Source organism: Coenobita brevimanus, chromosome 71 (genome assembly GCF_032717465.1).
Source record: "Coenobita brevimanus isolate Jiangsu-jjx chromosome 71, ASM3271746v2, whole genome shotgun sequence".
Classification (NCBI taxonomy): domain Eukaryota; kingdom Metazoa; phylum Arthropoda; class Malacostraca; order Decapoda; family Coenobitidae; genus Coenobita; species Coenobita brevimanus.
In genome coordinates, this window is record NC_137024.1 from 5,269,135 (window position 1) to 5,282,223 (window position 13,089).

A 13,089-nucleotide genomic window follows, 5' to 3' on the forward strand; every position below is an offset into this window, starting at 1 on the left:
GGGATAATTGTATGTGTGTGTGCGTGTGTGTGTTTTCTTTCATTTTCATTTACTGTCGCCATGATGTGTTTAGAAGCTGTTTGAATGAAGATAAAATTATAATAAAGTAATCGTACAGTCATAAGAAAAGCTATCGTTACCCCCAGGAATGTTCGAATCGAAATGAACATTAGCTAGGTTGTGTGGGCGGGTCCTTGCTGTTCGCCTCTCCCTTATCTATTGTTGCCATATCACAGTCCCATTACAAGAGTTGGAATAATGAGCAAGAAGGAGCCATATGGCTGGAAAATATATAGGATGTGTTTGCGTTACCCTGAGCGCCCCGCCGGGGATTAATAAACTCACCACGTTTACTAGTTTCCTACTGTTCAACATTTATTATCCATAGAATACAGCAAATAAAATATTTTGAAGGGTATTCAGTCTATAGGCATCGACTTTTTTTTTTATGATAGTCTAGCAGAGGTGCATGAGTTCATTTGTTTGTTTTAGATGGGTGGTTAAATGCTTCAGATGGATGCTTCAGAGTTAATATGGATGGGGTGTGGTATATCCTTGTTATGCATTATGGAGACGTCACAGAATGCACGAAGGGCTATAATAGCTCTGCATTTATTATATGTAGAAAGCTAATGAGCGATTGGTGAAAAAGATAACTAGATCTGATGTGAGAGGTGCAAGGCTGAGAGGAAGACCACGAATAGGATGGATGGACAGTGTGAAGAGAGTGTTGGATGCGAGAGGGATGTCTGTTGAGCAAGGAAGAGTGGCTGTGCGTGACAGAAATAAATGGAGAGAAATTGTGAATGAATAAGCGATGACGCAGCCCTGAGGGGATATTCTCCCGCATTTGGTCTAATCAGCTAGTCAGGTCAGGTGCGGGTAAGGGGATGGGTCTGTTATGATGTGGCAGGGGTAAACCAGTTCTGCTGTCGGGCCCTGCTGCGGATGTCACTGATTGCATTGCGCAGTTGACCCTTGTGCGGTGTGGTGCGGTGAGGATCTGTCCGTTCTCCCCTTTGGGGCTAAGATGCGAATGAATGTGTTTGAATGGATGAGTAAATGGGGAGTGTGTCGTCCTGTCTCGGCTACCTCCCTTTCCTTGGGGGAAGCAGCCTAGGTATATAGATAGATAGAAAGCGATACATAACATTATTACACTGAATTTTACTAACATGGCTTGTGTCGGCTGAAATTCTATCATACGTGTGGCATGGGTGCACATACTCATTGCCCGTCTATATGTGTGTTGCCGACTCTGCACCATTCTGTTATATTTTTGTTTAATGAATTCGGTGCCGGATAATAAAACGTATTGCCTATGCACAGAGGCCAAACAATCTAATTAGCTTCAATTAACTCTAGCACAATTCTAATATCTGTGTCTCACACAACCAGCATGGACGGGTTTGCGGTACAAACTTCCCTGTCCCATCATTCCACAACACTTCGTCGTTGTATCATAGTGAATAGCTCTGAAGGGTAACGATAGTTTTCTTATGACTGTACACATAACTAAGGACTTGTGCTAGCTTTAATCGGAGAAGGTGAAGCAAAACTCAAAACCCTAATATTTGACGGATATTAATAGAACGCCTGTGATAGATATGATTAGCCTGGAACCCATAATACAGTGCGCAGTCAGGAGCGACATGGAGATGCAACACACGTTCCGGCTGGCCAGAATGGTGCACTCTGTTTGTTTTCCCATTTTCCTTGTTCATCAAGCGTTACAGAAGGGGACCTGGAGACAAATAGGAAGATCAAAGGCTGGAAGTTTGAAGAAGAGTTGTTCTTGCCAGGGGAAAAAAAAAAAAAAAGAGCGATTTTAAAAAAGCCATTCATTTCGAGATGCCTGGACACATTGCGCTTAGAGTACTGGAGGTCATAGGCAAGGGGAAATGCACACAAACATAGATCCTGAGGTGACCTTCTAGATACAGGAGGGACTGAAAGTATCAGATAATTTATATATATATATATATATATATATATATATATATATATATATATATATATATATATGAGACAAAAGCCCAGTGAGCGTGTTGCTAGACAGATAGTTTACTTGCAATAATAGATGTGGGATGCATCTATACTCAGTTTTTTTTATCGAGGCGAAGATGCACTTGACAGATTGGTGATGATTGGTTGAATGCATCATTACTTCATAATCTGTTTACCCTTTAGCATTATTAATTGACAATATATATCTGAGGGGAAATTTGGGTTAGTAAACGTTATTCGGACATGTTGCATTCAGCCAATCATCACCAACCTGTCGAGTGCATCTTCGCCTCAATACAAAAAAAAAAAGAGAAAAAAAAAAGAAAAAAAAAAGAAAGAGTATAATCTTAAAAAAAAAAAAAAAAAAAAAAAAAACAGGGTCGTGCTCTGGCAAAAACTGAGACAATAAACACCGATTGTCTGTCACAGTGACCCTCGAACAGTTGACAGGTATAAATCTCTGTATCCGTCACATGGTTCAGAAAATATTGTCAAATATCGGGGCTTGTCTTCTCTTTCTCGATTCTAGTTTTAACCTCTTTAGCCTGAGGACGTCTTTTTCTACTCTGTTCATGCTACTGCCAGGCGACTCAGGTTAGGGTGCCATAGTGGTAAAGGAGTTGGTGAAATTTTACAATAAAATCTTTCGAGCACAAAAAGTCTTTCCTAAGCCGAGTAAAATCATCCTTCGGTCGTGGGAGTTACTGTAGGAGTTTGGCGTGTTTTGCTAGTTTTAAATAATTGTGAGACACAATTGTGAACATAAATGATTTCTAACTATACACATGAGCCATTGTTTTGCCAACTCTCTACTCGTACCCCTGACTGCAACAAAAGCCAGATTTTCCAGACTGCATGAGTGTTAGCGCGAGCTGTTCCTGTTGATTCCTTGCCGTGGCAGATTTATTTTTGAAGGAAGAACTATAGGCACGGTAAGGCTATGCACTCTACTTCCTTGTTCTCCCTGCATAAAACATGTGTAGCCAGTGATAATTTTTTTCTCATAATGAAGGTATGTTTTTCGTAGGAGAAATAAGAGACTGGAGAGGACTCATAACTCTTCTTTCCCTGTACGTCCTTCTGAAACAAATTGTGTTTACGGCAGGGAGTCGATCGTAATTTTTTTCCATATTATCATCCCGGGTCTTCCATGGGTGTGAAATTATGGCTACGACTTCCCACTAGACAGTGGCAGGATTAGAAGATGAGCAGAAACTATGGCACACAAATGTACAGTCAAGGAAAAAAGTTTGCTCTGTTCTGCTTTTCTTTTCCTCTGCTGACGAATATTGAGAGACATGAATGTTTCTCTGCCCACACACCATTTACTTATGATGTGTCAAGGAGGAAAGTGACGGACATATCACAGGTGTGAACTAGGCCTGGCACTGAGGCCTGGCCCCGGTCTCATGGCCTCGGACGCGACCTTTGCATCCACCCCCAAAACTGGCCCTGACCTCGAGGCAAGCTGGAAAGTGTACAGGCCTTGTGACAGTTCCGAGACCAAACCACAGTTATGGATACAGAAGTGAATCCCAGAACACACACACACACACACACACACACACACACACACACACACACACACACACTTTTACGGGTTTGTAAATACCGACTCGGTCCATCTGACCATGGGAAACAGTAGGTTTCTATCATAGTTAATTAGGTGGGTGAAACACTCGGTAGTCAAACTCTTACTTGACTATACATCTGACTTTACTACAAGTTCTGAATATTTACATGAAACAAGTACACAGTCCAATATGCGAGTTGTGAATGTTACACAGAGCAGATACACGTAACAGGTGCACAAACAAGATACTGGTACACAAACAAGATGCTGGTACACAAACAAGATGCTGGTACATAAGCAAGATGCTTGTACTCAAACAAGATGCTGGTACACTAATAAGATACTGGTACACAAACACACGACCCGAGCTACTATCCTAATGCAAGTGGAGAGACAAGATACATAAAGGGGGTGATAAGGTACTTACCTACTAAGTGGCCTTCACTTAGTGGAGTCTTGGATCACCTCTGTATGAATGGTCTGAGCCTGAGGTGGAGAAAGAGCGCCCTCCCTTCCTTTCCCACAAATGTAAGGGCTAGGTCTAAAGGCAGTGTCGCACACTGGGACAAAAGTGGCAAACATGCGAGCAAGTTTTGCGACCCGCTAGCCAAACTGACTCACGGTGAGCGAGATTTCGCTTGCGAGGCGAAATGGATAACAATTCTCGCTCACAGCTTGTTGGTGGGATTAAAACTCAAATAAGTCTATATATAAGTCTATTAATTTTGTAATTGGTGAGAAAATATTCTGTTATTCACAGAAGGAACATAAGAACATAAGAAGAGAGGATAACTGCAGTAGGTCGGTTGGCCCATGCTAGGCAGCTCCTAGATGAGTAATTGAACTACTAGAATGAGATAAGGATAGCAAAGAAGAAGGCTTTCCCCCGCCCTCCAAACCAAGCCGGCAGGAAAAAGTCAGAAAGAACACCACGCAGTACAGAAAAACTGGAAGGTTTAACTAAAATTGTTAAGTAAATATAATTTAAGTCTTGTGGTTATTATTCACTTTTACTTTTTTATTGCAACATGAGATAAATATTCGGACACTTGGATGACCAGCCCGCGGAGGCTGTCTGTTTTGTCTCCAAACAACAAGTAGAAGTCAGATTTCGATATGGATACTGTGGCAAGGAAAACTCTAGTAGACTGCTTTGTGTCTCTGGAGTTGCTAAAGTACGTTAGGAGGTTGCAGAAACTGAGGAAAAGGGAGTGGGTACTCCGTGGTGAAATGACCACGAGGTGCCAAGGCAGACGACACTGTTAGCCGTTTCGGCTCGCAGAAACATGAGTGTGATGGACACTCGACTCTGCTAGCCGTTTTGGCTCGCAAAACTGGCTCGCATGTTAGCCACTTTTGGTCTAGTGTGACGCCACCTTAAGGGGACAGAGATTAACAGTGTTCCACCCTTGATGAATCAGCCACCGCTCTTTCTGACTCACGAACACCTGGGCGACCTAGAGCAAGGGATGCCACCAGGCCAGTCCAATTATGGGATTAGCACGTCATTTAGGTGAGTTGAGTACCGAGGCAGAGGAGGTTGTCACACGCCTATCCTTCATTATCAGCATGGAACTGTCATCCGTGTCTATTTCTGGGGCAGTCAGTCGGTACAGCTCAATAAAAAAGGTCACTCCGTAATCCACAGGTAGAGAGTGTCATCCTCAGGCAAGAGAGAAACCAGTGACAGCCGGTTAGCTCCTGGGAAACACAACCGCGTGGTAGTAGGCCACGTGACAAAACACACACACACACACACACACACACACACACACACACACACACACACACACACACATACACAGAAAGAGAGAGAGAGAGAGAGAGAGAGAGAGAGAGAGAGAGAGAATTAGTCCAGTGATAAATGCCTGTGGGTTGCACAGACACAATGAATATAAATAAGGGTAGGTGCAGACAGGTCTTTGCCCATGAGGTGGAACCCAGAATTATAGAAATTAAATTTCGGTGAATGATTGTGTGGCCCTTATTTAGTGACACAGTAATGTCTGAATGTAGGTCTTTCTTTCCTTTTGTGGGAGACCTTGAAACTACACCACTGACGTCTGAAGTAGTGTTAGGGCGCGTCCAAACGTGTGCTCCAACAAGTGCTATGGTCAGACTCAAATATGAAGTCCGTTTGGGTGGGGCCCGAGAGGGGATTTCCCTCTCTACAGCTCTGCCGCATCAACCCCAGTACCTATCTCTCTCTCTGTCATATGTCAGCTATTTACTATTTGAAATTGTATATTAAATATTCTGTACTTATTAAATGTATTAAATAAGGCTATATAGTGCTATGAATGTGTCACTTTTTAGGATAATAGCAATGATTTGTATAAATTCCACACCACGTGACAACGTCGCTTTCCGACGTTGCCAGAGGTCAAGGACACCCACCTCAGACTACAGGTGACCGGTCACTTCCTCCCTGATCCCCACCCACGATGGCAGCTACTCCGGCTCGCTCTCGTGTGCTCCACAGTCGGGAGAAAGAACTTATTTACAATGTGAACAAGTATTTTTTAGAAGAAAGATCAGAGAGAGGACTTATGCCTACTGGGGAAACCTCTATAAAAAAAACACACACCAAGAGTTTTACCTCAGTGGTGGTGTGGAAAAAAGGTCGAAACAATATAGAAGAAAACACAACTTATAAATATATTAAAACTTTCTCAATCAACTGAGAGAGAGAGAGAGAGAGAGAGAGAGAGAGAGAGAGAGAGAGAGAGAGGAGGTTTGGCAGAGTTGTAGAGAGGGAAATCCCCACCCGGGCCCCACCCAAACAGACTTCATATTTGAGTCTGACCATAGCAACATTTAAACAACACAGTAATGAACATGCCGCAAACATGTTGGGAACAACAGCGGCCAGATCATGTTAGCAACATCATGATGAAGTCTAAGCTGCCTGGTATGGACATTTATATCCCATCTCCTCTGCTACCAGTGTTCGAAGCTGCACTGAAACATGTTTGCACATATCCGTCCAAATACTGCTGCATACATGCACCCAAATATATTGTCAACCGTGTTGTCAACATATGTTCGAGGGCACATGTGGACGTGCACTTATGAGGCTGACGATGTTGACGAGATATTGTTTAATAGGTTTGGAAAATACGAGTACTGCAGTCAGTCAGTCTGTCATAAGACAGTGCACCATCATGTCTAGTCCCGAACATAACAAGATTGCAATGCCAGCACTATCTTAGGCACGGCAAGTGTGTGAATGCGAAGCTTAATTCACATACCAGTACAGTTATTACCACAGTAGCCAGTATTATTTGTGATGGTATCTCTTAGAGTACCTATATACTGAGAGTAGCGACAACTTCCCGATAGGACGCCATTTTCCTGCCAAACGCGCGGTGCGCACGAACTCCCTGCCCGGCGACATGCTGTCCTCTCTCTCTCTCTCTCCTGCTGGTGATAGTTGCTATAAATATTGACGAAAGCATAATATAAGAGAAGATGATGAATGAGAAGTAGGATGCTTACAATCAATGTTTATATGGGAATATTTAACAATAGCAGGTTACTGCTATATTATAGCAGTAACCTGTTGAGGGACAGGACTTGATTACATTCTGTACAAGTTTCCTCATGGCTACACTTTTACTGAGTTCTGTATTTTTCTTCTGTGTTTCTTTTTTCTTCTTCATTAATCTTTTTGCAGTAGAAATGCAAGCGAGCATTGATAAACAGTCTTAGAAGTTTGTTTTTGAGGTTGTGACTGGTAGGAATATCATAATTTTTGGTTAGGTTTACTGCTTCATTCATCATGGTTTTAATGTTATCCTTTCCTGTCAAATCACACTGACTTTTCCTGAACATCAGCTCGACTTTATGCAGCATCTCATATACTTTATAAGTCCTCCTTTTTTGTATTCCTTGAGTAAAGTGAGGTCTGCTGCTTTATGAGCTGTCTGATGGGGTGATGATATTACATCTCCCAGGCACTTGTCACAGGTGATCTCCGTATTTTTTTACATAGTGAACACAGTAGCCTATAAACTTGTACAAAGAATCACTCTCTGTCACTGACCAGTCCTGCTGACCTTCATCTGTGAAGGTTATTATGCTGACTTCAGACTCACGTGAAAAAGTTACAGCTTCTAAGTAACCAATGATAACATTAGAAGTAAACTAGAGTACCTATATAGGTACTCTCAGGTAAACTGTATGTTATACTGGACCCCTTAGAAACTTGTAACATTCATAGACGGTTGACTGAAGAGTCACGTAGGTATACACGTCCACATAATAAACAGTACATAAAATGCACGTACCGTAGTACACGTATACAGTAGCACACGAAAAAAAACACGATGCACGTTCCACGTATTGTCACAACACACGAAATAATAAGAGTACATGTAGAATACACATAAAAAGATTCTGTACGGATAATGCACGTAAGAATATGCGTAAAAACACAAGACATGTGATAATAAACACACGAAAGGTAAACGTCATACACATATGAACAGTAGCATACGATAGTATAAAAGTAGGATAGTATAATGGTAGGCTACCTTGGTATGAAGAGCGCACTATTATTTTGTGAATAATACTTTTTTTCCATGTAGGCATAATACACAAGTAACACAATGCACTCATATGAACAGGAAGTATTATAATACATATGCAAGATATGCATAAACAACCATAAACAACTAATATCAACATAGTATGAAAAAAACGTGAATTTGTGAGTCATCACTTCTTACGCAAATTCATTCTCAATGATTAACCCGTCCTGATACTCTTATCTACTTTAGTGGTTCCCTCTTACACCGACAGTTCATTTATTCCTACGGCAAAGAGGAACAAACTCCCAGCATATTACATGAAAACATTCATTAAGCATACCATACCTCACATAAGACTGATTTAGAAGTTGGTTCCCACCCCCAGACGATTGACTTTATTCCTCCATAATTTCCTTCTTTCTGGATCAGATGGAAACGTGAACATTTTAAAGCCTTTCTCCGGTCGATTGGCACACCCATAGGCAGAACAGCCTGGCATCACGCCCACTCTCAGCAACAAAAAAACATGAACTAACGCTAACGTAATGCCTGCGCCTGAGTCTCAGTCAGGCGGCGCGCGAATTTGGCAGGAAAATGGCGGCCATCAGCTGAGCGTCCGGTACCTCCCATGTCGCTACTCTCCCGGTATATAGGTACTCTAGTATCTCTCAGCTTCTGAGTTCGTTAGCAGCATATATCATTTTGAAATCTACTGTGTTTATGTTGTACTGCCAGTCTGGAATAGGGTACAGCTGTATTAATTAAATTATATTTGTCCTAGTTTCTGTTCGTCATAATAGACAAGCATTCAGTAACTGGTACAGAAATTCCTGTGAACTACGTAGATAACATATTCAGCATATATGTTTACGCAGTATTACGGTATTTACATTTACCAGTCATGGAGTCCTATGAATCTCCAACATACTTTGTTTGCTCTAAACCAGCAGCAGTTGTAATAATATAGCCACACTGTCGACAGCTTCATTCCCTAGTCCCCGTGCGTAACTAACTTTTGAAACTACATTGCTAATTACTGCACATGGCATAGGCATCACTCCATGCAAATATAAATCCTTTACGTGGTTATTTTCAGATGTACAGTAGATCGAATTCTCATCCAAATATTGAAGCTGATATTTCTGGTAACCTAACATTGATCAAACCACTGCCCCATCTCTTCCTCATAACTCCTCTACCCAGTTCACGGTCCACTGACGTACGCAGTTACCCATATGAATGTTTTCAGTGCGATGCCATCTGCTTCGTTTTTGTATTTTACTAATGATGTCCAGAAAAGCAATTTAAAGAACTTCGGAACAATATATGATAATTAAAAAAAAAGTGTGTTTCTTTTATGTACTTACATATCTGAAAAGTAATCACTAACCGTACAACATAATGAAATAGTTTGTGTCTTTGGAAAAGGCAGTATCCTGATGCTATTCTGCTAATTATTGAAGCTTTAACAAGGAAATGAAAAATACATATTGAGTACATGAATAATACTGAACCCTCTAAAACGGGGTCTGTTTGAACACTGGAATAACACAAAGGACGAGTATCCACCACCAAATTATCTGAAATTCCATAAAGGAATAATTATTGGAAGGTCATTAAAACCGGACAGACAATGGTGAAGCAAATTCCATTCAAAGCTACATAACTAGAAAAATAAAAAGTTCTGAGACATTGAGAATGACCCTGCATTCAGACCTTGACCTTTATCTCCACCTTGACCTACCATCCATCTGTACAAAAATATGATTACTTCTTTGCATCCCCACACACAATTCTCCAGCCGAGTACAAGAGGGGCCATTGTCCAGAAATCTCGTTTTTCAAAGGAAATAAAAGAAGATGCCAAACGCCATCATAAATTCAGGTTTTCATTGTACATTTGTAAGGTACGTGTGAAACCCTACCCCACGAGTCAAGAGATTGGCGTTTTTACCAGCCAGTAATACGTCACTTACAATGGAAATTCTTCGGCGAAACTCAGATTTGGTATATTTTTAGACACTGGCCCTCCTTGGACACAGCCAGAGAACTTATGTGCCAAGTTTGATTCAGACTGGCTTATTCCTTTACGAGATACTCCGACTCGCTGATGCTGCACCTTGAATTTTGGCCTATATCCATGACCTTACCTTCTGATCACTCTCATTCAAAACAAGAGCCCCCCCATCCCCCCAACGGAGGAATCACACCAGCCGCTAGCCGATACATATCAAGCGCGGCACGGAATGTGACCTTGACCTTGACCTACTTTCACCAATTTTGAAATCGTACGAGATTTTCATCCCTACTACACACCTGTAAATTTTTGTGATGATATCTTAAGCGGTTGTGAAGTTATCGTGGTAACAGATACACAGACCTTGACCTACTTTCACCAGTGTCGAAATTGTAGCGGATTTTCATCTCTACTACACACCTGTAAAATTTTGTGATGATATCTTCGCGGTTGCGAAGTTATCGTGATAACAGACAGAGAGACCTTGACTTAGGCCTACTTTCACCAATTTCTAACTCCTGATCGCTTTTTTTCCCTACCACACACTTGTACAATTTCGTGCTGATATCTTAAGCGGTTGCGAAGTTATCGTGCTAACACACACACACACACACACACACATACAAAATTGAAAACAATACCAGCTTTGCTATCGCGGCTGGTAATCAAATCATTTGTTCCCAGACTACTACAGTGTACATGCTAAGTCTGATAAATAAACGGAAATGACATTCATGGCATAGCTAATTCTGCGCAACGACACTGTGCCATGAATTTTGATCTCGACGTTTGACTGTTCAGCATTAAATCCCTTTACTTCTTTCCAAACCCAAACACACAGTACAGTATGTGTGCCGAGTCCAATCAGTATTGGATCAGGTATGCGTGAGATATTTTGTTAATATACTTATATACAGTACAAAACAGACGCGAACACAGAAGCTACTCCCTCTCGAAGAAAAAAGGCAAAAGGAAAGAAATACATGCAACGCTTAAAATTAATGAAAAGGTGGCCAGAAGTGAAGTTTTTGTTTGGCGCGATTTTCCGAAACTCGGAAAGTGTCTAGTTTTCCAGTCCTTCACCCCATACATCCCTTAGGAAGCATGAGTCGTGAAACGGTGGTGAGGGTGTTTCCAGCTTTGGACAGACGTGGTTTGTAAAATATTTATATTCTCTAGCTTTCATGGATTTACAAAAATCATAGCAAGTCAATGTTTGTTTCGTAATAGTCTTCACGAAAATAAATAGTGGTAAAGCAACTCCCTCACTCCCTCCTCTCCCCCTACCAGGAATCACTTCTGCTCCATTCTACCCTCAGCTCATCCAACCATCATCCCCTCACTACAGCTGTCTGCTTTCTTCCTCCTCTCCCTCATGACCCTTCGGCATGAAACAAATAGATGTGCCCGTAATAGGGACAGGGCAGCGTCACTGTTTCATCGGCAAGGAGTTGTAGTGCACCTACCTGGCATGTTGGGTGTGTAGCACTCATAGCCCGTGTGCCCTACATACTGCTCCAAAACCCGGCTTGGATCAGTCCCGTCCTGCGTTTGACACTCGTACGCTACAGTGTGATGAAGGTTACTACGAGCGTTCCTCCCGTATATCATGCTGAACTGTAGAAATAATAAAGCCATGAACAAACTACACGGATGATTATACAGTAAATGTGCCCATAAATAAAATATGCACCCACTGACACCCATTCTAAAGCATTCATACTTGCTTACATTCATGCTAGTCATTTTAAGCAATTTAAGTAAGTCTGGACAGAGTCAGGATAATTTATGTTCTTTAAGGTTACCTCAGGTCAAGTGCGTAGTTAGTTCAGGTTAAATCTGTTCAGTGAAGCCATTTTTATTATAATTTACTTGACTTACATCTAGACTGCTGTTTATAATAATATTAACTTTTGGTCCACTGAGGTCACTCAGTGTTCATCAAACCCAGTCTTTCATCAGGCGAACCTTACTTGTCTAAAGCCTTGAGCAAAAAATTAGTCCCTTTCATTCAAAAGATTCAAAGTATTTTCTTCTCCTTCTTCGTCATCATCGTCTTCCTCACGTGCATTGTGATACGCAAAGTGAACCTATATGAGCGCAGTGTGTGACTGTTTTCTTGTTGCCTATCCCGAGAGGAAGTGTTTTGCCACATTTCCCAAAGCAATGGTCTTTTCTGTGTCTTTTTGGTGTTACTTTTGTTGTTCTTACCACCACATGATGCCACGGCCTGGTAACTTTATTTCTAGGCTGATTAGTCTGAAAATTACCATGCATATACTGTATCTGGGCCTGATATCTAGAGACAGTTTTTATATTTTCAGTTTGGACCCTTGAATGTATTTTATATCCCCCAGAGTGTAAAAAGACGGGTACAGAACCACTAAAAGACGAGCGCGAAATCATCAGACACCAAAACACCCAAAGTCTATTCGTACTCTTTGAAAAACACCCGTTCCAATAACAAGATCGGTTTCCAGAGATGAAGTCTGAGGGCCTTAACACGCTGAGCCGGCATGAGTTTTCCGTCCATTCCATGGTCCATTCTTTCATCAGCACTCTAGACGCCTCAGTCAAGGTAGACGCAGCTATGGATCGATTTAGAAGACTGAGGTGTCCAGTGAATCCTCTGTTGTGTGCGCCTGTGGCAATGGTGGACGCCCAAAGTCACAGTGACCAAAAATGTATTTATCATTGGTAAAGGATGTCAAAATGCAGTAATTTATGCCCTCATCACAATACAACACACTGCAAACTGGCAATCTACAAAAACTTTAAATACCAGCCTGTGTCGCTGACTCGCTGGCTCAGTAATGTGGTGGAAGCAGTCAGACAAATAGGTAGGGAAGTAGAGCGGTAGGTAGGCAGGAAAGTTGGAAGGTGGAAAGGTATGTAGGCATGTAGACAGGGAGGTAAGGAGGTCGGGAGTCAGGGGAGGGGATTAGGTTAGTAGGTAGGTAG

The 13,089-nt window shown here is 41.7% G+C and overlaps 2 protein-coding genes across 2 annotated transcripts in view; one reads left to right on the top strand and one right to left on the bottom strand.

Moving 5' to 3' along the window:
* The window catches only part of LOC145406681 (DBH-like monooxygenase protein 1), a 588,166-nt gene that overhangs the window by 222,311 nt on the left and 352,766 nt on the right, over nt 1–13,089 (top strand). The gene's annotated exons all lie outside the window — the stretch shown is intronic.
* LOC145406679 (DBH-like monooxygenase protein 1) overlaps nt 1–13,089 on the bottom strand; it is a 105,845-nt gene that overhangs the window by 46,525 nt on the left and 46,231 nt on the right. Inside the window, exon 6 of the mRNA XM_080277776.1 lies at nt 11,595–11,745. Coding sequence (XP_080133902.1) covers nt 11,595–11,745 — 151 coding nt within the window. The remainder of the gene's footprint in view (nt 1–11,594; nt 11,746–13,089) is intronic.